Source organism: Dama dama, chromosome 22, assembly GCF_033118175.1.
Source record: "Dama dama isolate Ldn47 chromosome 22, ASM3311817v1, whole genome shotgun sequence".
NCBI classification, from domain to species: Eukaryota; Metazoa; Chordata; class Mammalia; order Artiodactyla; family Cervidae; genus Dama; species Dama dama.
Window position 1 is genome coordinate 20088329 of NC_083702.1, and position 25208 is coordinate 20113536.

The following is a 25208-nucleotide window of genomic DNA, read 5'->3' on the forward strand; positions in this document are numbered from 1 at the left end:
TAAAGGGAAAGCCCGAAAACTCTTACCCTGAAGCCCAGAATTTTCACTGGTTTGAATTCACTCTGGAGCAATAGGTGTTTCCACCATCCTCCTAAATGTATGTTCTCAAGTATAGTCAAAGCTGTGGTTTTTTTCAGTAGTCATGTATGGATGTGAGAGTTGGACCGTAAAGAAGGCTGAGTGCTAAAGAATTGATGCTTTTGAACTGTGATGTTGGAGAAGACTCTTGAGAGTCCCTTGAACAGCAAGGGCATAAAACCAGTCAATCCTAAAAAAAACAACCCTGAATATACATTGGAAGGACTGATGCTGAAGCTGAAACTCCAATACTTTGGCCACCTGATGTGAAGACCCAACTCATTGGAAAAGATCCTGATGCTGGGAAAGATTAAGGGCAAGAGAAAAAGGGGGTGACAGAGGATGAGATGGTTGGATGGCATCATTGATTCAATGGACGTGAGTTTGAGCAAACACCAGGAGATAGTGAAAGATAGGGAATCCTGGTGTGCTGCAATCCATGGGGTCTCAAAAAGTCAGACACGACTGAGCAACTGAATAAGAACAAACACTACTACCTGAGAAAAACTCATTCACTATTCTAATTGACCGAAAACTTGAATAGTAGTTGACTTCCTAAATTTTCAAAGGATCAAATCTCTTCTCCCAGATAAAGATATTCATCCTAGTCTAATCATATCATAATAAACTTTCTCTCCATAAATACAAATGCAATGTATTTTATTTTATAACTGGGTTCTGCCGATTCCCAGGTGACTCAGCAGTAAAATATCCACCTGCCAAGTAGGAGATGTGAATTTGATCCCTGGATTGGGAAGATCTCCTGGAAGAGGAAATGGCAACCCACTTCAGTAAGCTTGCCAGGGAATTCCCATGGACAGAGCAGCTACTGTCAACAGCGTTGCAAAGAGTCAGGCACAACTTAGAGACTAAACAAGATCTGCCTATATAACTCTGAAAATTTTAATAAATATTTTTCCTTGGGGACTCAGAAACATTTATTTATCCATTTATTATTTCCTTTATTCAACAGATTGAGTACCCACTGTATGCTAAGCAATATTCCAGAGCATCTGATAGAAGCATTTTTTTTTCCTTAAGGTAGTTTACATTCTATGCTTCATGTATTTATTTGTAACTATATAGCTTATATTGATATTTTATATAGTATCCATGAATAAGCAATATAAGGTAGTGAAAAATATTATGAATAGAAATAAAGTAGGGTAGAAGAAAGTGTGACAGAGAAAGGAGGATTTATGCTAAATAGAGGATTTATGGATGACTTCTCTGTGGGGTTGTCATTTAAAACAACCAGAGAACAACAATGACAAAAATATTATCCTATGAAAACATGCTAATTTAATACTGTAATACCTACTACCTTTTTCACTTTCTGAAGTCTAAAAGTCAGAGGTTACTTACTCTTCAATTTCAAAGGTTTCAGTTCCTTTTAAATTTCCCCTTTCTTTTCAATTGCTTCATATTATGTTCCTCATTTTCAACTTCTGACTTCCTCGACAAATTTGACAATGAGAAGTATGTCAAATATTTGGTTTTCATCTGACCTGAATAAGAATAGCTTTATGTTCTCAGTTTCTGACCCACTGATCCAGTCCCAGAAATTTGATGCACATTGACTTTTGGGTGTGCTTCATGACCAAAGATTCTTTATCCTGATAGCCTGAATCAGATCTCCTTCATCACCAGATATATCCAAAATGACTGATTCACAAACATAGTACTATCTGAAAAATAACAAGGCAGCAAAAGAAAGCAGTGACTAAAAACTGACAAATGGAATCTGGCTAACAGTGCACAATCCTCCCGAGAGCAATAATGTGTTCCAGACTGATTGTTACAACAGTTTTTGCAAAATGCTAGTGCAAAATGAGCTTGAAGGACTAGGAAACCTGAGAAGGAGGACAGTGAGAGAACAGGACACACCACAGAATATGCAATAAGACAATCCAAAAATATGGAGGTTATGATATTTTAAAAAATAAGGAAAGAAGAATGGGAACTAGAAAATCAACAGCAAAAGCAAATACAGGAAAACCTTTTTCAAATGTGGGGCAAACACAAATTTGGCATGACTGAACAATTAGTGAGACATAGTAATAGTATTCGATCTGAAATTTATGCTAAGAATGTTGTCTTTTGAATTGCTTAGTGGAGATGCAGAGAAAGATTTGCAGTCACTTCACTGAAATTAATCATTATGCAATAATAATGTGATAAGTAAAATGTATTTAAAAAATTCATTCTTAAAATCAAACAGTGGTACAATCATGAAATAATTATGGCTATGGTGCATAGACATGCTATTCATAATATTGAAATAGTAGCAGGATAAAAGGAAAGGATCAAATTACAGAGATTAAGAGACGGGGGAGGGAAGACAGAAGAAATAGGAGGAAGTGAAGAATTTTGAGATACATGGTTATAGAGAACTACTGTATAGCACAGGGAACTCTGCTCAATGTTATTGGTAGCCTGGATGGGAGAGAAGTTTGGAGGCAAACGGATACATGTATATGCATGGCTGAGTCCCTTTGTGGACCACCTAAAACCATCACAACATTGTTAATTGGCTACACTCCAATACAAAATTAAACATTGTATTTTTTTTTTAAAGAGATACATGGCTGTGACAATAAGAAATAAAAGTTTGTATGATGGGGTTTCCCTGCTGGCTCAGCTGGTAAAGAATCTGCCTGCAAGGCAGGAGACCCAGGTTCAATCCCTGGGTGGGAAAGATCTCCTGGAGAAGGAAATGGCTACCCACTTTAGTATTCTTGCCTGGAGAATTCCATGGACAGAGGAGCCTGGTGGGCTACAATCCATAGGGTCACAAATAGTTGGACACGACTGAGTGACTTTCACTCACATGAAGGGGTCAGGGAAGAGAATTGAGAGAGTGAATTCTTGAACTAAATAATTCATTTATCAAACCGAAAGCCAGTAGACAATTTCTAAAGTTATAAATCTACATAGCATCGTACAAATATTAAAGGTACAATCACCATAAAAAATAAAGACAAATTATTAAAAACAATTGTCATTGAGGAGCAAAACAGTCATTTGAGGGGAGATGTTTTTATTGGCTAATCAGCTATTCTGGTCTATTTTGTTTTAAACATATTCCTTTGAAAAAATGAAAATAATAGCAAATGTGTATATTCACATCTATTAAGCAAGGCTGTCTCTATTTCATAATTTGCCTTCATTCTGACCTTGCCCCAATAGATTTCATTACTGTAGATTCCGCCCTCAATTTAAAATCCACTGATTAGCATATTAAACTTTCTGCAGTAATATATAGATAGAAATGAATTTTACATTTGTTGTATTCCTGTATATATCAATTTAATCTCTAAGAATTAAACTTTGCAATTAAAATAATTAGTAGATATTTATAAAAACAATATAAATGTATTCAGTTCAGTTCCGTTGCTCAGCCATGTCCAACTCTTTGCGACCCCATGGACTGCAGCATGCCAGGCCTCCCTGTCCATCACTAACTCCCAGAGTTTTACTCAGACTCGTGTCCATTGAGTCGGTGATGCCATCCAACCATCTTATCCTCTGTTGTCCCCTTTTCCTCGCGTCTTCAATCTTTCCCAGCATCAGGGTCTTTTCAAATGAGTCAGTTCTTCACATCAGGTGGCCAAAGTATTGGAGCTTCAGCTTCAGCATCAGTCCTTCCAATGCATATTCAGGACTGATTTCCTTTAGGATGGACTGGTTGGATCTCCTTGCAGTCCAAGGGATTCTCAAGAGTCTTCTCCAACACCACAGTTCAAAAGCATCAATTCTTTGGCACTCAGCTTTCTTTATAGTCCAACTCTCACATCCATACATGACTACTAGAAAAACCATAGCTTTGACAAGATGGACCTTTGTTGGCAATGTCTCTGCTTTTTAATATGCTGTCTAGGTTGGTCATAACTTTTCTTCCAAGGAGCAAGCATCTTTTAATTTCATGGCTGCAGTCTCCATCTGCAGTGATTTTGGAGCCCCCCAAAAATAAAATCTGCCACTGTTTCCACTGTTTTATCATCTATTTGCCATGAAGTGATGGGACCAGATGCCATGATCTTACTTTTCTAGATGTTGAGTTTTAAGCCAACTTTTTCACTCTCCTCTTTCACTTCATCAAGAGGCTTTTTAGTTCTTCACTTTCTGCCATAAGGGTGGTGTCATCTGCATATCTGAGGTTATTGATATTTCTCCTGGCAATCTTGACTCTAGCTTGTGCTTCCTCAACACCAGGGTTTCTCACGATGTACTCTGCATATAAATTAAATAAGCACGGTGACAATATACAGCCTTGATGTACTTCTTTCCCAATTTGGAAATTGGAATAAATGTATTACTCATTTCAATAATGTTTGAAAACAAACACAATATTGTTTAGAAATGTTTTCTTTAAAGACACTAGTACATTCTATAATTTGTTCAGGTATGTTTACATAATATTGATGGAGACAATTTTCAGCAGTTTATATTGTTTATTATTTATAGATTTATAAACTAAGAAAATTCTTGTTCTTAAAACTAAAAAGATGCAATAGAAAGATTCATTCTAACAATTCCACTCAGCTATTTGGATTTCTTCTGAATTACCTTCTAAGGTTACATAATTATTTAATGGCAAATATCACTTAATTACCCAATAAGTTGATTAAATCTTCTCCAATTTTGGTGAAAGAATTAGAAACCATGAGAACTGCAAAAATAGTTTGCTTCTTACTTTTGTTTAAAAAGTAGCATATCAGATACTAGATTCAGTTTGTAATTGTATCACGAGCTAATTTAGTAAAGTACCTTACAATATATAACTTACTTTGTGGGAACATTGTGTTAAAAATTAACTTCTTAAAAATTATTATAATTGTAGTATAGTTAGCCCTCAGTATCCTCACCTTCAACATCCAAAAATTCAACCAAATGAGATTAAAAACATTCAGGAAAAAAAAAAAAAAAACTTCAGGAGTTCCAAAAGGAGCACAAATTTGCTGCATCAGCAACTATTTACTTAACATTTACTTTGTACAAAGGATTATATGTAATCTAGAGATGAATTGGGCTTTTCCTCATAGCTCATTTGGTAAAGAATCTGCCTGCAATGCAGGAGACCCAGGTTCAATTGCTGGGTAAGGAAGATCCCCTGGAGAAGGAAATGGCAACCCACTTCAGTATTCCTGCCAGGAGAATCCTGTGGACAGAGGAGCCTGGCAGGCTACAGTCCACGGGGTCGCAAGAGGTGGACATGACTTAGTGACTAACGAGAGAGAGAGAGAGCCATTTTCTCATGTTTTGGGGGAAAGTACTATATAAAGTTTAAAATTTATCTCTATGACAACTCTAACATATTTTTTCACTTAGAGACTACTTCTTTAACCCAATATACACATAATATGTTGAAATATCAAAACCCTATTAATTTCGCTATACTCCATGAACGTATTTTTAAAACAAAATGTTTTTATTGTATTAAGTATGTCTGTGTCAATAAAGGATAGGCACATGGTGCAATAGATTTATGAAAAATATTTTTCATAATCCTATTGGCAAAATCAGTAACCATTATCAAATCATCCAATCTGACTTACTCAGTGTCAAAAAATACCTTATTCTTAGTCCTGTTAACAGCTAATACACATTTTTAAGAAATGCATTAAAACCACTAAAAATATGAGCTACATTTGTGACATCAAAGCAGTTAAATCACATTAAAAATAATGTAGGCCTAATAAAATTAATTTATTCACTTTTGTGTTATAAAGGCAAGATAATCAATTAATATGCTATTTTCATTGCTTCTTATTTTAATCATGCAAGGCATAACGTTGATAAGATTCCAAGATATAAATGAAGTGAAGTAAAAGTCGCTCAGTTGTGTCTGACTGTGACCCCATACTACACAGTCCATGCAGTTCTCCAGGTGAGAATACTGGAGTGGGTAGCCTTTCCCTTCTCCAGGGGATCTTCCCAACCCAAGGATCGAACCCAGGTCTCCCGCATTGCAGGCAGATTCTTTACCAACTGAACTCTCAGGGAAACCCAGATATAAATGAGGTACAGTATAAAACAAAAGGCACTGCATTTTATCAAATAGTTGTGTGCATGTTTATATATATGTGTATACACATGCATGAATCAAGTTCATGGTCAAATTTTCCAACATATATAATAAAATTGCCAAAACATGTATATATTGTCCTATTGTAATCTACTCTATTTAACAACCAGCATATAATATCTCTATTAATGGAAGTTAAAAATTATTAGATACTTTATAAAGTAAAATAAAATGAGGTTTGGCTATAATTGGAAAAGATAGATTATGATAGAATTTGACTCATATTTTTTACAGACAAGTTATTTTTAAAAGTCAAATGAAAGTTTAGCCTTGAGTTTTATTAACTGACTTTAAAAATTGGCAAATATGGAAAAAGTTTCAGTCAACAGAAATTGAATCATTTATTACTGACCTATTAAATTTTGGATATTCAGAGGTGATTTTCCAACTTACAACATATCCTTGGAACAGGAATTCAGAGTAGCTAAAATATTTTGCTAACATTGATGTAGTAAAACTAAACATTTTAATGCTTAATTTTAGTTTTACTCTTTTGGAACTTTTCCTTAAGGAAATGGTATAATTAAACACAATTTGGCATTATTCCTAAATCACTATCACATGTCTCATTTCAGAATAGCCCAAAAGTGTCAAGAGATTTCATAAATAAACAAAGCTTCACTTTGCCGTTTGGGCAAAAGCAAAAGTCATTCCTTGGTTACTTTCCATGTAGCAATATGTACTTTATCTTGGGGGGGAAAAAATGGGGCAAGCAATTGCAAAAAATTGCAAACAATTGCAAAAAAAATTGGCAAACAATTCCCACCAAAACACAGTATCTCAAAAGTTGGGGCACTCTTTCCCAAGTGAAAATGTATTAATTCACAACATGGGTATAGGATAAATTAATACATTATTCCCCATGAATAGACCCTTTCTCTTCAACTGTCTCAAAATACTGCAGAAGTAGTGTAGAAATGGGATTTGAAAGTGTCTCAGAGAACAGAATCTCCTTACATATAGTTGATTTTTACATTGGCCAGGTCATTGGCTTTTTGATCCAACTTATCCCCTGCATCCTGTTCTCAGTCTAGTATTTGACATATGAGAACTATTTCAACAAAATAGTGTGTTAAAGAGGCAATTCAATCAACAGATTGCCATGCTTCATTTAAAATGAAGCACATTAATTTGACAGTATATAGTATACCTGAGCAAATCTATCAACTAATTTGGGCTGATTGACATTCTATAGCACCGATGATGAATAGTCAAATGTATTGAAACATAATGAAAAATGTATTGAAAAAAACAAGTTGGAAAACTTAATCTCTACCTGACTTAAAAAAACTATAATATGTAAGATAGGGTGATGTTATTGTCAAATAAATAATTCAGTGAAAAATAGTGCAGTCCCAAATAGATTGTTATGTATGTGGTCAACTGATTATTTTCACTAAGATACAAGGGTGATTCAGTGAACACAGTGTATTAATTTCTAAAGCTGGCTATCACTATGAAAAAAAAATGAATTTTTATCCATACTTTGCACCATAGAAAGTACCTAACAAGAAAAACAGCCCCACAACAAAATCTCACAATGGGCCACAGACCTAAAGGTAAAATCTGAAATGATGAAACTTCAAAAACAACATAAAGGGTCTTTACAATTTGGGAGCAAGAAAGATTTTCTAGCTACAACAATAAAGAGAAGTGAAAGTGTGGTTGTTCAGTCATGTCTGACTCTTTGTGAGTCCATGAACTAACCCACCAGGCTCCCCTGTCCTTGGAATTCTCTAGGCAAGAATATTGGAGTGGATTGCCATTCTCTTCTCCAGGGGATCTTCCCAACCCAGGGGTCAAACGCAGGTCTCCCGAATTGCAGGCAGATTCTTTACCATCTGAGCCACCAGGGAAGCCCCCAGCAGCAAAAGCATGATCCAAAAAAAAAAAAAAAAAAAAACAAAATAAACAAAAAGCTAGACAATGAGAATGAAGAACTTCCACTTTTTGAAAAAGACCTAAGGACATGAACAAACAAATCAAACACTAGGAAAAAAAAATATTTGCCATTCACATAATTGATATAACATGTCTGATATTCAGACTATATCTCTCAACAGGAACTCTCAACACTAAAAATGAAGTATTACAAAATGGGCAAAAGATTGGCACTGACACTATCAAAGAAGTTATACAAATGTCAAATAAGCACAAGAAAAGTTAGCCAACAAGGGACACCCCTACATAACTATTAGAATGTAAAAATAAAAGAAACAGAAAGACGTATATCAGTCTTGCTGAAGATATCAAACAAACAAAACTCTTTTTTCCCCAATTTTATTAGGATATAATTGACACATGGCATTGTGGAAGCTTAAGGTATACAGTATAATGATTTGACTTACATATATTATGAAATGCTTACTGCAATAAATTTAGTTATCCATCATCTCATATAGATATGAAAAAAGGAAAACAATTTCTTGTGATGAGAACTCTCGGAATTTGCTCTATTAGCAACTTTCAATTGTACCACACAGCAGTATTAACTATAGCCATTGTGTTGTACATTAGATCCCCAGGACAATAACTATATTGTTTAACTGGAAGTTTTTACTTTCTGACCACCTCATTCCATATCCTCTCTTCTTGGACTCTTGATCTGGGCTTGTGGATGTATACCTATCCTGGAATCAAGTCAAAACTGTTTTTATTATTGTGGCCTTAGAGTAAGTCTTGTTATTGAAGACTATAATTTCTGCAAATATTATTCTTTTTCAATATTATGTTGGCTATTCTAAATCTTATGCATTTCTGTATTAATCTTACTATTAACACATCACTTAAAAAAAAATCCCTCTGAAAAATTCAGGGATTGTATTGAATCTAGAGGCAAATTTGGGAAAGTTGACATCCCCCAATTATGAACGTTTCTAATCCAAGTAAGTAGTTATCGCTCCACTTATTGAGGTTTTCTTTAATTTTGTCAGCAACCCCTGCAGTCTTGATTTCCAGGGAAGCAGATTCTGAAGTCAAGATTAGTATGATGGAGGTTTATCAGGGATATCCTTGGTGTGTCCACTTGTGGAAAAGAACAGAAGGAAGCAGAACTGGGGAAAGGGAAGTTGGAGCTCTGAAGCTGGAATAGACCTTCTGAGTTTTCCCCAGTTAGGCCAAGGCATTCAGGCCTTCATATCCCCACATCGCAGAAACGACCTGCCCTGGGAAGGGAACATAACCTTGATTGAGTTCATTCCCTTCAACAGAGGCAAGGGCTCACACTTGATAGTTGGATGTTGATAGCTCTCCCAGCAACCAGGAGAATAAACCCTTCAGTCCTGAAGAGGAATCTGTATATCACATAACAGCGTCCAGTACAGTTTAACTTTCTTCAGCCTAGATGTATTTCTTCATGGAAGTGAAACAAGTCCAGGTTAAAGGTATGTCTCTTCTCTTGGAATAAACTTGTAAGTGGAAGGTGTGTGGCATTAATTCTAGGCCCCGACCCTGCAGCTGAGCTCAGAGTCACAACTGACATTCATTGTCCTGTTTTTAAAAGCTATTTTCAACCTTTTATTTTATATTGGACTGTAGCTGATTAACAATGCTATGATAGTTTCAAGTGAACAGCAAAGGGACTTGGCTATTCTCACTTTCCACACGTCTGCTGATCTTAGTCACCTTCATCTACCAGGGGTTTGAGCCCATCATACCATTCTCAAGCTGAGACTGCAGGATTTGCCTTTATACCATCAAAATAGAGGATACATTATAAAGATGTCCTCAAGTGGCATAACTGGATGTCTTTCTTCCTGTCCCCCTATGGTGTAAAAACAGCCCCCTCTTCTGTTGGTCAGAGTAAATAGCTCATCCCAATTCATCTAAAGAGATGTTGTGCCCCCCGGTGGAAGCTTTTGTTCTTTACAGACAAGATTTTCTTAAACCCAGAGTTACTCTGACAGAAGGCATGCATCTCCCAAGTTGGTTACTGGAAATGATGGTAAGAAGGGTCACTCCTGCCTCTCCCTTTGGTTTCCAGATCCATGTATTCTATCTGTTGAGGACACAGCACCATATAAAGGTTATTGGTTTAAAGAATACACTATAACTTGGAAGATGGCATCATGTTGTAGTGTTAACTCTTGAGATGGATCTCCAACTGTGCTTTCAAAGGACTTTTAGCCTTCCATTGCTCTGTCTGATTTGCAGCTGTGTGTTGATTCTGTTTTTATGTAACTAGTCGATCCCATGGTCAATCCTCTACTCCCTTATCTGAATGCTAGAGAGCATCAGACACATGATGTTATGTAAGGTCCTATTCCAGTTTGTGGATATTGGTTCTGGATGAACCCTATGGACAGGACAAGAATTCTATATCCAAATATGCATCTACTCCTGCCAAGCTCTTTCCATTGTGGAATGGGTATATATTAGCTAATTTGGCAGCAAACAGCTTATAGTTTTCTTTGAGGCAGGACTGTGGAGTCCTGGCCCTTGTTATGCTGTTATTACCAGTTGCTGGATTTACAGATCTTTAGAAGGAGATGTAATTTTAGGTGAGGTATTAGGATCACACTGCATATAATATTTACATGTAGAGATTTTCCACATTTTAATCTTTATATTTATTTGTTATTATGTTTTTGGATGCTATTGTTAATGGTATTACTGTTGTAAATTTTATTTTGCACTACTTATTACCAATACATAGAAATATGATTGATGTGCATATATTGAGAATATACTATATATAATTTATCACTGAGCTTGATAAATTAATAGTTTATAAATTATATTGGTTTTATGTAAATAATTAAATTATCTACAAATAAAATCTTATTTCTGTCTCATTTTTTTATACTTTTAATCTCTTTCTTGCTTTTTTCACTTTTAGGACCTCCAATAGACAGTAAAGGTTGTTGAATAAAATAACTGATAATGATAATTTTTATATTCTTCCAGGGTTCAAAAGAAAAACTTTCACTCTTTTACTAGAAATATGTTACGCTTAGGGGTTTCTGTTGCCGCTTTTGTTAGTTTTTTTTTTTCTTTTTTCTTTTTAATGTTAACTTTCTTTATCAGATTAGAGATATCTTCTGCTTCTAGTTTTCTAAGAGATTTTGGTGTTGAACTTTATCTAACATTTTTTCTATATCTATTGAAATGGCACTCTCTTTTATTTTTTTTTTCCCCCAAAAAGTAAGTAAATCAAACCTGTATTGTCCTAATTGGTCGTGATGGTATTATCTTCTCTGTATATTCCAAGATTTAATTTTCTTTGATTTTCTGTAAAGTTGATATTTACCTTATTTCTGGAGAAGCAAGAAAAAGTAGCTTCTGTTTTCTGTGTGTGCTCAGTCATGTCTGGCTTTTTGTGACCCCATGGATTGCAGCCCACCAGGCTCCTCTGTCCATTGGAATTATCCAGGCAAGAATACTGGAGTGGGTTGCCATTTCCTCCATCAGTTTTCTTTTTTCTCACCCAAAATACTGTATTTATGTTCAGCAGTATCTGGACTGAGTGAATGGACTGAGTCATAAAGTATAACTGTGACATTAGGCTCCATTCACTCAGCAAATGAAGAGGAAGAAGAAAGTTTGAAAATGTAAATTGTTAGGAGGGAGGCAGAAATGTAGTCTTACTGCATCTTTATTCTATTGGTGTGGTCAACAAGATGTATGGTCCCCAAAGTGTCCTTTAACTGAAGGATAATACTTGGGACAAACTGATTGCACTAACTACTTTTTTCCATCCAGTACTGCACTCATTAGCATACTCTCAATCTTCACTGATTGGGCAGGCTTCTCACATATAATATTTTTAGTATTAGTGCACTTAACATAAGAAAAGGATTCATAATATATGTATCCACAATACATCTTATCATTTAGGACACTTGTATTTCTTGTAAACCTGAAAGAGAAAATAAAGAATTACACTTGGCAAGTCAAACATTTGAAACACAGTCCCAGAAAAAAAAAAAAATCACTTTTCCAACATATCACTGCTCCTATGGTCTGTGTTGTCTAAAATAAATTTTAATTATTATTTAGAATGGCAAGTGTCCAAGTTACTTATATTCTCTCAGGCTTTTCTAGTTTCTCACAGCTGGAGTATTTGTTGTCCTTTTCTTCCAGACCTAGCACCTCCCTTCCACAGTACCTAGTATGAGTAAAATAATGCAATTCCATTAGATTTTCCAGAAAAACTGGACAAGCAATAAATTTTGAGGCTGTCCTCCTCAAATATTTTCCATAATCACCAAAATCAGAAATTAACCTCATCTGTGATACCTTAAGCTCAGCATCATCTCCAAGTGACATTTCCCTCAGCCATTTTCCAGAAATTTTATGATGACGCCCTGAATGATTGCCAGCTCCTAACATAAAATGACTGATGAGGGACTATAGATTAAAGACAAACTTGTAAACTGAATAATATTATCTTTGGGAAAAAAATGTAGCATCACCACTTGGATCAGTAACTAATGATTATTAATAAATAAGTTCCTGAAATAACTTTAATTTTCTGTTTGAAGTAGTATAACACAGATTATATTAATCCCAGCTCATTTCCAGGAACAAATTCCAAAATAACATCAAAGATTTTTAAAAAAGGAATTACATATATGTACATGATATATATATAAGTGTATTATATACATAGACTAGGATATATTTCTATTTCTATATTTTTCTTGTGATTTGAAATAGCTACTGTGTTTTCCATCCCATTATAGTTTGCTTTCCCATTAGCAATAATTACAAATAAACACAGGGAAACTCTGTTTTTTGAAACAAGATTCCACCTATGCTGTCCATTTATGCTCACACTACCTTTACTTTTAGAATTTCACTCCAAATGAGACCCTTAGAATATACATCTTTCTCTCCTTTGTACAGATCCTATCCCCTGTTTGGAGGAGGGCATAGCAACCCACTCCAGTATTCTTGCCTGAAGAATTCCCATGGATGGAGGAGCCTGGTGGGCTACAGTCCGTGGGATCGCAAAGTGTTGGACAGGACTGAGCGACTAAGCATATCCCCTGTTCTGTGCTGTCATTTCAGACTGACAAAGACAGCTGCTGTGTCTTTATGACCCATATTCCCACACATTCTATTTCTATCTGATGGAAAACACAAGCTGGACACAACAAAACAATAACCAAAACACAACCAAAGATTCTATTTGCTGCCTTGCCCAACGTCGTGAATATGGAGGAATCTCGGGGTTTAGATTCAGAGTGGCAGCACCCCAGCACACATGTCTTGAGCTTACTCCAGCTTCATGTGTCCTCAACAAACAAATCTGCACGAATTTGTGAGATGGTAAGGGCATCCAGCGGGCTTCCCCGGTGGCTCAGCGATAGAGAATCCACCTGCAATGCAGGTGACCTGGGTACAATCCCTGAGTCAGGAAGATCCCTGGAGGAGGGCATGGCAACCCACTCCAGTATCCTTGCCTGGGAAATCTCATGGACAGAGGAGCCTGGCAGGCTACAGTCCATGGGGTCACAAAGAGTCGGACACAACTTAGGGACTAAACAACATGTAGCAGTTTGAGGCTGTTGTTTCTTTCTTTAGTTGAATCCTGTCTACTTCCTAAATTTAAGGAATTATAAAACACAAATGAATTTTGGCATTCTTTTTATATACGCCTTGCCCCCACCCCATTATAAGCAGAAAAATACAACATATGAGTCCATTTATACTGGCATATTTACAACCAATTTCTTACTATGTTGTGCAACAAAATATTTTTTATATCATGCCCATGTTCATTTTCTTCTCTTTACCAGAAATGCTCTTCTAGTCAATCTCTAAATTTTTTATTCAAAAATGCCCACTTCAAATTTCAGTTATAACAAATTTCAAAGATAAAATCTATTTTTTGTTGTTCTGTGTATTCTTACTGAAGCATTTATCACATTTTATTCTTTTCATCTGTTGAATTAATTTCTCTGTGCGTCCAGTCAATGGTTAAGTAACAAAATGAAGAATCAATCTTTCACTTGTTTTAAAATCCTAGCATTGCACAATTTTAAGTACATATTCAAGCCCAGTGAATTGTGTTGGCTTCTATAGTTTTCTTAGATAAAAGCATTATTCAAAGAAATCCTCCCTTATTTGGCTTGTAGTTGTCAAGATAATGGGAAGACATTTGTAATAACTTTCTCATTATTAAACACATCACAGAAGTCTGATGGAAAAGGGTTCTTTGCGGATGCAATTTCACTAGAAGCTACAGTGCCCCTGAGAAAATTCACCTTTACTGAAACCAGCTATTAAAATTCAACAAGAAGAAAGACTTACCAGTCGAGGGGGATAATTGTATCCAAGGTCCCGTATTTTGTGTTATCTTTCCTGGGAGATAATCCCAACCAATAGTTATATAACTGCAAAGATTTTATAAATTCCTATAGGAAACAGAGGTGGCTTGTTAAAATCATTGTCTCCCTTTTCTGTAAATTACCTCACAGTGTAATTTCTTACAAATTACTATGTCAAAGCAACATCTTTGACACTTTTCTACTATGTTTTATGCCATTAAAAGAAATTGAGACAGAGTGCCCCTTACTAAGAGATGTCTTTCAACATTGATATCTCAGTTACCATCTGAGGGCAAAGAGATGGTTCATTGCCAAAAACCCAAGCTAAGGGAAACATGAGTATGAGAAAAATGTAATAAGGTCAAAGGAGAATGGTTATAGAATAGAATTCAAACTCAGTTCAAGAGATTTGTAGCCAAAGTAATTTTTTTTTTTTTCTTTTCTCATATGCCAGTCATTTGTTAAGCAAATAACTATGAATGGATCATTTGGGAATAATAAGACTAGGCAGAAACTAGATTGATGTCCCCTCTTCTATAAAGAAGAACAAGGATTCTGACAGTAAGGAAGCAGAGACTTTTGAAAAAATATATTTCGGTTTTAAAATAAATACGGGATTACTATCTGAAAAACCAGAAATGCCAATGAATAAGTAAACTATACAGAGTTGCTGTTATTATTGTTTAGTTGCTAAGTCATGCCCAACACTTTTGCAACTCCATGGACTACAGCCCCCCCAGGCTCCTCTGTCCATGGAGTTCTCCAGGCAAGAATGAATACTGGAGTGGATTGCCATTTCCTACTCCAGGGGATCTTCTCCACCCAGGGATCTAACCCACATCTCCTGCATTGGCAGCTGGAGTCTTCACTGCTGAGCCACCAGGGAAGCCCAGAATACGTGTGTGTGTGTGTTAGTCACTCAGTCGTGTCCAACTCTGTGCTACTCCATGAACTATAGCCCACCAGGCTCCTCTGTCCATGTGATTCTTCATATTCCCCAAAATATAGAGGTACAATTTAAATATTAGAAAAATAAATAAATAAATAAATAAATCTTCCAGAGAATTCACTTTTCCTGGGACCCAGGAACTCAATGCAATATATCTGCTTGGCACTTGCCTTTGCCATCTCTCTTTTATTTACCTATTTGACCCTGATGTGCCACACAACTTGTGGAATCTTAGTTCCCCAACCAAGGATCGAACCTGGGTCCTTAGCAGTGAAAGAGCCAAGTCTTTAAACTACTAGACTGCCAGGGGATTCCCCTTTGCCACCTAATCTTAATTCTGTTGTTCAGTTGTTCAGTCATGTCTTACTCTCTGTGACCCCATGGACTGCAGCACACCAGGCTTTCCTGTCCTTTGCTATCTTCCAAAGCTTGTTCAAACTCATGTCCATCGAGTCAGTGATGCCATCCAACCATCTCATCCTCTGTTGTTCCCTCCTTCTGCCTTCAATCTTTCCCAGCATCAGGGTCTTTTTCAATGAGTCGGCTCTTCACATCAAATGGCCAAAGTATTGGAGCTTCAACTTCAGCATCTGTCCTTTCAATGAATATTCAGGGCTGGTTTCCTTTAGTATTGATTTGGATTACCTTACAGTTCAAGCGACTCTCGAGAGTCTTCTCCAACACCACAGTTCAAAAGCATCATTATTCTAGTATATGTAGCCTTTTTCTCTTAGTTAAAAAAGTGCAAATGCAAAAGGGTGGAAACAGTAAACCTCCTTCTGTGTGATTTTACAGAATTGGTAAGATTCAGAAATAATTACAGATCTTCTGTTTTCAGATAAATGCTCAAAACTATGTCCCAAGAATTGATTCTAAAGTTCTAGTTTGGAAATATTCACAGACCTAAAGATTCTGGGGGCTCCATGTCTACCATCTGCCCATCAGCCTCTGAGAATCCACTGATGCTAAGGTGCTAAGCTAAAGTTTCATATGGCCTGTTTTGGCTTGGTACCCCGATATGAGTGTACTAAGTTCCTTTCACCTCATACCCCAACTAAAATAAGCCAGATTCATGTCTGGACTAATATAAATCTTCCCCAACATGTCTCCCTCCTCTATTCCACGTTGGGGAAAGTGACTTCTTCCCTTACAGGCAGAGATCCATGCGATCTTACCACCACACTTTTGCTTTTAATCGTCAACAGGCTGGCATTGTAGCCAGAACAAATCTCATCACTCTTCTGCCACGTTTTTGCCATGTTTTGTTTTAGGTAGCAGCTGTCGTCATGCCACATCCACTCCTCTGGACAAGGTTTACATTTGTGCTCTGGAAGAAGAGATCCCTTCGTTTGGTTGTGTAGATATCTTCATAATTCTTATTCCCATTGTTCTCTCATTAAAAAAATAATAAAGCATATTTACTTGCCTTTCTTCTTCTAACATCAAAAGTGAAGAAAATAAATCTTGTGTTCTAGGCTCCCACATCCAACCACAATGTGTCCAAAACATAATTTGAACACATTTGAAATTAAACACTTGGATTGCAGTCTATTTTCTAGTTCAGGAGCCCTGAATAGGAATTAGGTAATCTCCTTCTTTCCCTTTGTCATTTTGTGCATTTCTACATGGCAATGAAGGCCAATCACAAGACAAACTTTGACTTGTTGAATATTTGGGAGACTTAAGATGACAATATGTTTTACTTATAATAACTATAGAAACTGTTAGAGATATTAAAAGACTAGTTCCTCCCCATTCCAAAGGTAAGACTAAACTTGAATTTTTTTTCTATGAACTCTTATCAAACATTGAGTGAAATTTAGGAACAAGGTCATCTATAAAATGGTGATATACCTTCTATTGCTCTTCTTTTTAAAAATCATAAACAGGTGATCTGATTTCCCTGGTGGTCCAATGTTTAAGAATCCAACTTCAAATGCCGGAGACATGGGTTCAATTCCTGATCCTGGAAGATTTCATATGCCATGGAGCAGCTAAGCCCACACACTACAACTACGGAAGCCCAGGCTCCATAATAAGGGAAGTCACTGCAATGAGAAGCCTATGCACCGCAACTAGAGTATAGCCCCTGTTTGTCACAACTAGAGAAAGACTGCACACAGCAGCAAAAGACTCAGTGCAGCCAAAAATCATATAGTGCTCAGACGTGTCTTATGCGTGCTCAGCTATGTCTGACTCTTTGCAACCCCATGGATTGTAGCCTGCTAGGCTCTTCTGTCCATGGGATTTTCCCCACAAGAATGCTGGAGTGCATTGCCATTTTCTCTTCAGGGGATCTTCTCTACCCAGGGATCGAATTCACGCTTCCTGCATTGTAGGTGGATTCTTTGCCACTGAACCCCACAGGAAAATAAATTAAAGAGGTGATCTATCCTTTTCTCCCTATATTCTATTGACTTCAGTGCCCCAAATAGTAGTGGTAAATGTCAAATTAGAGAAACTACAGACTGTCTTATATTTTAGTAAGTATCATCTCTTGATAATTTGGGGGATTATAGTTATTTTTCTGTTTTTCTTCTAACTGCACAGAAACATCAATGGGTCTTCAATTGACCACATTTAATTCTTTCTTCCAAATAATAGTTTCCTGGGAGAGGCTGCTAGCTTCTGATGAAGTGATCAAGTGACCCCAAGATTTAGTTTATTGTCTAATAAATAACTCAGAAAGAAATAAAGGATTACCTCTGTGTTTTATATATAACTCACGACATAATTTGGTGGCTATTTCTTCAAGTTTGATAGAAAGGTTCCTGATTTTCTGGGAACTATTTGTGTTCTGCATGAGTTGTAGAGACACATTTCTTTGAAGTTCTTCTTTGACATTTTGTAGCTTATTCAATTTTTCCATGCCTGTCTTCAAAGTTATGTAAACTTCAGATTTAAAAAAAAAGAAATGATAAAAAAAAACTGTAGTCCCTCAGTGCAACCATCATCTCCTTTCTGCTGAATTAAGAATATTAAATGTCTAGGGAAGCAGTTATTTCACAGAAGTAAGGGAAAGAGACTGAGTACATATGACCCTATTTAGAGGACAAGAATCGAGGCACAGACATAGAGAACAGACTTGTGGACACACCTGGGGAAGGAAAGGGTGGGATGAATTGAGAGAGTCTCATTGAAGCATATACAATACCATATGTAAAATAAACAGTTATTTACATATAAGTGCTGTATATAACATGGGGAGCTCAAGTGATGCTCTCTGCTAACCTAGAGGGGAGGATGAGGTGGTGGAAGGGAGGCTCAAGAGGGAGGGGATATATGCATACATATAGCTGATTCATCCTGTTGTACAGAAGAAACTAACATAACATTGTAAAGCAAGGATCTTCCAATTAAAAATAAAATTTTACATTTAAAAAAATTAAATAAATACAAGTGATTTTCAATTTTAAAATTTTAAAAAGAGACTGAGTACCATGTTATAACTACCTAGTTTTTTTTTTTTTTCCATTTATTTTTATTAGTTGGAGGCTAATTACTTTACAATATTGTAGTGGTTTTTGTCATACATTGACATGAATCAGCCATGGATTTACATGTATTCCCCATCCCGATCCCCCCTCCCACCTCTCTCTCCACCAGATTCCTCTGGGTCTTCCCAGTGCACTAGGCCCGAGCACTTGCCTCATGCATCCAGCCTGGGAGTTCTAATGAGATGGATGAAACTGGAGCCCGTTATACAGAGTGAAGTAAGCCAGAAAGATAACTACCTAGTTTTAAGTCCCTTTGTGGACGTATCACCTATTCCAAGGCTTCGATTCAAAGAGCAAAACTCACTTCTAAGTGTTTTCCCTGGCAGTAAAAACATAGGGAATACGTACACATGCCGCCTAAGACTCCCAGGGCAGTCAGCAGCAGAAGGCACAAGAGAGTCACAGCCAAGGCTCTTTGACGCCATATGTGCGAAGGAACAGGCGGTTCTGTGGGAAGCAAAATCAGTAAAGACACTTAGAATGGTGTGCATTTTAATTTGATTCATGTGTTTGTGTATGTTGTCTTTATTGCTTTCCTCATAGGTCTGTGGTAAAGGAATGTGTTTTGCTAGAAACTCAAAGGCTTTTAAAAATAACTTTTTAAAGACTAAGTAAGTCAAGAAGAAGTCAAAAATGTTTTGTTAATTGTTTTGCATGCAAACTGGTTTTCAAAGCAGAAGCTTGGGATTGATAGGCTGATTCAAGAAACAGAAGCAAAAATGGGGCTGAAAAACAAGTGAGGATGTGCTGACCTAAAGGGGAAAGAAAGGGCTTCCCAGGTGGCTCAATGGTAAAAACTCTGCCTGCCGAGCAGGAGATGCATGAGGACTCACAGATTCAATCCCTGGGTCAAGATGATCCCCTGGAGAAGGAAACGGCAACCCACTCCAGTATTCTTGCCTGGGAAATACCATGGACAGAGGAGCCTGGTGGCTACAGTCCATGGGGTCAAAAAAGAGTCAGATCTTGACTGAGTGAATAAGCAACAACAACAAAGGGAAAGGAAATCCAAAAAAGAAGAACCATATGTATATGTATCGCAGATTCACTTTGCTATACTCCTGAAACTAACACCACAGTGGAAGCAATTTCACTCCAATAAAAATCAATAATAAATCTATGAGAAAGAGAAAGAAAAAGAAGTGAGACCAATTAATCTGAAAAAGATGTATCTTGTCTGTACAAAATTGGGGAAACTGAGCAGCAAACAGCTAACAGCAAGGTCAATTTAAGTGTTCCTTCCTTGAGCTGACAAAAGTGGGGTATCAGAGAAAGTAATTTCCTTTGTCTATGTTTCCCCAGAAAATACTCAGAGTTTGGCTGTGGAACATACACGAGAAAGTATCCCTGTAATGTCTCTGGGTGTTCTCCCATCAGCCAGTTCTTAGGTAAGACTGAATAGTTTCTTCAGAATTTTTTCATGCTCTGAGCAGCAAACTTTGATTGAATGTTTCTTTTTTGTTGAACTATGAAACTTCAGACAGATCATTTCCCTACTTAAAAAAATACTTGAGAAATTATAAACTTTATATTATAAATTAATTGTTATTAAATTCCTATGTTATTTAAATAATCACTACTTGTATAAATGGATACTAGATATTTCTTAAAAATATAATTCAGAGATAACATAACCTTACTATACTTACTATACTATACTTATGTCCCTCATATCACAGTTGGTGATACTATGATACTGTGAAATATAGAGAGAATTGAAAATGAAATGTGAAACAATGTTTTTAGACCTTGGACAATAGTTGACACATGAAAGAATTACATAGTCAAGATCATTTCTAAGGTCAGAAGCATGACTTCAAGTGCTATTATTTTTACAGACTTTTTCTAATGTATTTACGTATTCAGTTAATCAAAAGTTATTGAATATCTCTGTACACTGGACACTAGTCTGGATGCTAATAAATCAGAAGTGAGCAAGACATACCAGTCCCTGCTTTCACAGGAGGCAAATTTTAATTATGAGAGAGTTAAGAGAGGTCTCTAACTCTTAAATGGTATGCACAGGTTTGAAACTGAGCTATATTATAAAGAGCATGTAGTTCAGAACTTATGGCCACTGGGAATGAAAAATTGGTGCAAAGAAATTGCAGATAGCAAGGACACCTAATTCAAAGACTCTAATTTGGAGAAAAGTTTTACCTGTTTGATAAAAACAGAAAAGATTCAGAGTGGCTAAAGAATTGTGGCCAAGGTGAGAAATGATGCTAGAAGTGGTCAAAGGAGAAGTCAGGAGACAGGTTAGAGCAGAGATGTGACTGTCACCATGGGTCAGGGAGGAGGTCATCCATGACCGAAACAAGGATAATCCCCATGAAACACAGAGCAGAAACCTAATCGAGTTAGATGAGAAGAGAGAGAAAGAGATGGATAACTAGGAGTCTGTGACCAGAGACAATGGGTTCAACAAGTTGAGCTGTGGAAGGAGATGAAGAAATTAAGGGAAAATGGAGAGACTTAAGTGGTCAAGTAAGGATTATTTTATGTTAAAATAGGAATAGGATATGGCAACCCACTCCAGTATTCTTGTCTGGACAATCCCATGGACAGAGGAGCCAGGTGGGCTACAGTCCAGGGGTTACAAAGAGTTGGAGACAGCTTAACGACTAAATCACCACAGCCACCAAGAAGTATGTCGCTGCACCAGAAAGGGGTAATGAACTAAAGGAGGGAGAGAGAATAGTAAAGCAAGAGAGAAAGTTGAAAATTGTTGAAGAAATGTCTTTGAGGAGGATACCTGCATTGAAATTTAGAACCAAATGAGAAGATCTGGTTTTTGATGAGTAAAACAGGATATTGTAAATATCATCTAGAAGTGAGGCAGAGAGTATGAGTCAAATAAAGCAGGATAGAAATTTTGGTAATAGAGAGAAAAGGGGTAGAATGAAATGGAAGCAAAGCTTGTCAAATGAAATGGACTTCCCCAGTGGCTCAGTGATAAAGAATCTACTTGCAATGCAGGAGACACAGGAGATATGGGTTCAACTCCTGGGTCAGGAAGATTCCCTGGAGAAGGAAATGGCAACCCACTCCACTCTTCTTGCCTGGGAAAATCCCATGGACACAGGAGCCTGGTGGGCTACAGCCCATAGAGTTGCACATAGGCTACAGAGTTGGACGCTACTGAACACACATATACATATACTGGCAAATGATAGTAAACTGGGTTTGAGAGCTTGTGCATTTTTTACGTGGCAATGTTCAGCTGCTCAGGTGGGGCACAATGTGGGTAGATATTTAAGAACTGGAATTTTTCAAGGAAAAAGCACAGGGAGGGAGTAAATGAATCTAAGGGGTAGATGTTAAATAATACAAAGTTTATATTATATAATATAAACTTTAAGCTGAATAATGAGAAAATTAGACAAAATTGAGAAAGCCAACAAGACATGGATTTAAGATGTTTTTAGAGTCAAAGAATTTCTGGAAATTTAGAATAAGGACAATTAGTATGACCGAAAATGAGATATAATGTGATGGGATATGTTAAGAGCAAGTATGGTATATTAAGTTTATGATATGTTCTGTTCCTCTCAAACCATATAAAAGGAGAAATACCAACAAGGAAGTTGGCAGAAAGTATTATAAAATCTTTAACTTCCAGTCCTTTAAAAAAAAAACAACAGTTTGTATTAGAGGCAAAGGCCGCAGAATTAAACTGTTATCCCTTCTCAGGATTTACAATGCTGATGATAAATGGACCCAAGAATAAAATTAGAACTTCAAAGAATGCTACATTTTGGTGAGAGGGAGAACAGTTAAAGACTACATGAGAATTTTTCTATTAGTTCCTTCTCCTAATTTCACTGCTTCTACCAACTTTTTGTGTTATCCATATCTACTGTTTAATTTATGCACACTGATTTTAAGTTTGCATGTTCTGGGACAGATTTCATCCAAAAGACTAAAAGCCAGGAGGTACAAGCTACATACAATTGGAGAAATACAGGATTATGAATAAGATGGAAATTACATTGTAGAAAGTAAACACAAGTAGTCCATTTATCTCAGAAATAAATTAGGATTAAAAAATATCAAACTTCCTGGCACAGGATGGATTTGAATGTGTCTCTTCTAGTATTTCTTTATCTCTCTTCTTCCTTTAATATTTGATGTATCCTTTCATTTATTTTAACCTCTTCTATATTTTAGCAAATTGGGAAAAGATCTCCAAAAAAAGTAGTAAAATTTTTAGAGTTTAATATAGGCTCAGTTTGGTAAAAAAATTCAAATGAAATTCTCTAAAGTTCCTCTCTGTCTCTCTGTCTCTTTGTCTCTCTGGTATCTTGTGCACCAGACACACACACATACACACTAGCATTTATTTAGAAAAAAGAAGGTACAGAGCCTCGACTTTCTTAGACAGCACATGTTCATTGTTCCATGGCTACCTTTCATGGGGGAAAAATGTTTCATATTTTCATATGAAAATATTATCCTATCATAATTATCTTGATTGTGATATGAAAAAAACCTATAAAATTTGTAAAAGATTAAGTGTCCAGTACATTGATCATTGCCTTAAAAAAACTTTACAGTCATTTTGTATGGACATTTTTGGTAGTTTGGGTAAAATTAAGATGCTTAATTAAAAATTCAAATAGAGAGATCATTGCCAATTCACTAACATCCCAGGGGAACCTACTCTTAACACTTCTGCCACTTCGTACACCCTGACCACCTTACAACACATCTATAGCTCAAAATCTTACCTTTTTTCTCAGATTTGTCAAACTTCTGAATATTTTCTGTCTGATTGGAGTCCTGGAATTTTAGATCTGCATAAGTAACTTCTTCAGACATTGATGTTATGCAAAGAAAGCCCAGCAAACTGAAAAAAAAGAGAGAGCAAATTAATAGAGTTGGATGATAAACAGCTGTGCTTTCAAATGTCTGTTCATAAGCCAAAGTTTAAACATATCTTTAAACTTCTGTTTTTTAAATCCACAGTACCAGCCACTCACAGCTCCGGAAATGAACTCAGAGAAGAACAGAGAGCATTTTTCTTCCTCTTATCTCTTCCCTTTCTCATTTCTCTGAATCTAAGGGCCACAGAAAGTAGTTTTTAAAATTTGTTTGGGTATTATTAGCATTGTGCAAAGGAGCACAAATCAACATGGTGCAAATATAACATGGAGTTTCTTGGAGAAAAACTCTCAAGGAAGAAAATAACAGAAAGGACACGGCCCTCAAACTCTCACCAGCGTACAACAGTGACTTGGCATAGATATTCTGAATGTGTTTTGGCAAAGGTCTTGACAGAGAGATTTGCTTAGCTGGGAGATCACACATGCACAGAGAGAGGGAGAGCAAAAGCCCCAGTGCAGGGCTTCCCTGGTGGTCCAGTGGTTAAGAATCCACCTTCCAACACAGGGGACATGGGTTCAATCCCTGGTCGGAAAACTAAAATTCCACATTCGTTTAGTCGCCAAAGTCATGTCTGACTCTTTTGCAACCCCATGAACTGTAGCCTGCCAGACTCCTCTGTCCATGGGAATTTCCCAGGCAGGAATATTGAAGTGGGTTGCCATTTCCTCCTCCAGGGGCTCTAACCTGAATCTCCTGTATTGCAGGTGGATTCTTTACCATGAGCCACCCATTCCACATGCCGCAGAGCACTTAAGCCCACGTACCACAACTACTGAACCTGCATGCTCTGGAGCCATGCGCCACAACTAGAGAGAATCCCACATGCCATAACTAGAGAGTCCGTGCACTGCCAGGAAAGATCCCACATGATACAATGAAGATCCCATGTGAGGGGACTGGGAGCCCATACAAATAGATAAATAATTTTTTTTTTTTTAAAGGAAAGCCCCACCTCTACACCCTGATACACAGGTACAAGATAGCCTAAAAGGGCAGAGGAACACCTAGTTTCTCTAGTAACAAAAAATATACTAAGGGATCTAGAATAAAACCATACCAGGGAGTATGCATATTGATGGCTACAGTCAGTATACCAAAAGTCCCAGAAAGAGCTTTGCAGGTCAGGAGATTAGCAGCCATTGGATCCTTACCAAAAGGTCCATGAGACATTTGGTCTATGCCAAGTTTCTTGACATTTTCCTCCTATCCGAAATGTCTGTGACCATGTATGTGCTGTGCAGTGCTTAGCCATGTCCAACTCTTTGTGACCCCATGTGTAGCCCACCAGGCTCCTCTGTCCTTGGGGATTCTCCGGACAAGAACACTGGAGTGGGTTTCCATGCCCTCCTCCAGGGGATCTTCCTAACCCAGGGATCAAACCCAGGTCTCTCACATTGTGGGTGCATCCTTCACAAGGGAAGCCCAAGAATACTGGA

The 25208-nt window shown here is 36.9% G+C and overlaps 1 protein-coding gene across 1 annotated transcript; it reads right to left on the bottom strand.

Annotated features, from left to right (window-relative positions):
- Positions 1–8430: 8430 nt before the first annotated feature.
- Positions 8431–23800, bottom strand: CLEC12A (C-type lectin domain family 12 member A). The gene is made up of 6 exons (XM_061124933.1): positions 23616–23800; positions 19234–19332; positions 18092–18280; positions 16564–16715; positions 14423–14526; positions 8431–12023 (listed from the first exon to the last, which is right to left on the bottom strand). The coding sequence occupies exons 1-6, from the start codon at positions 23704–23706 to the stop codon at positions 11849–11851; spliced, it is 810 nt and encodes a 269-aa protein (XP_060980916.1). The 5' UTR covers positions 23707–23800; the 3' UTR covers positions 8431–11848.
- Between the last annotated feature and the right edge of the window lie 1408 nt (positions 23801–25208).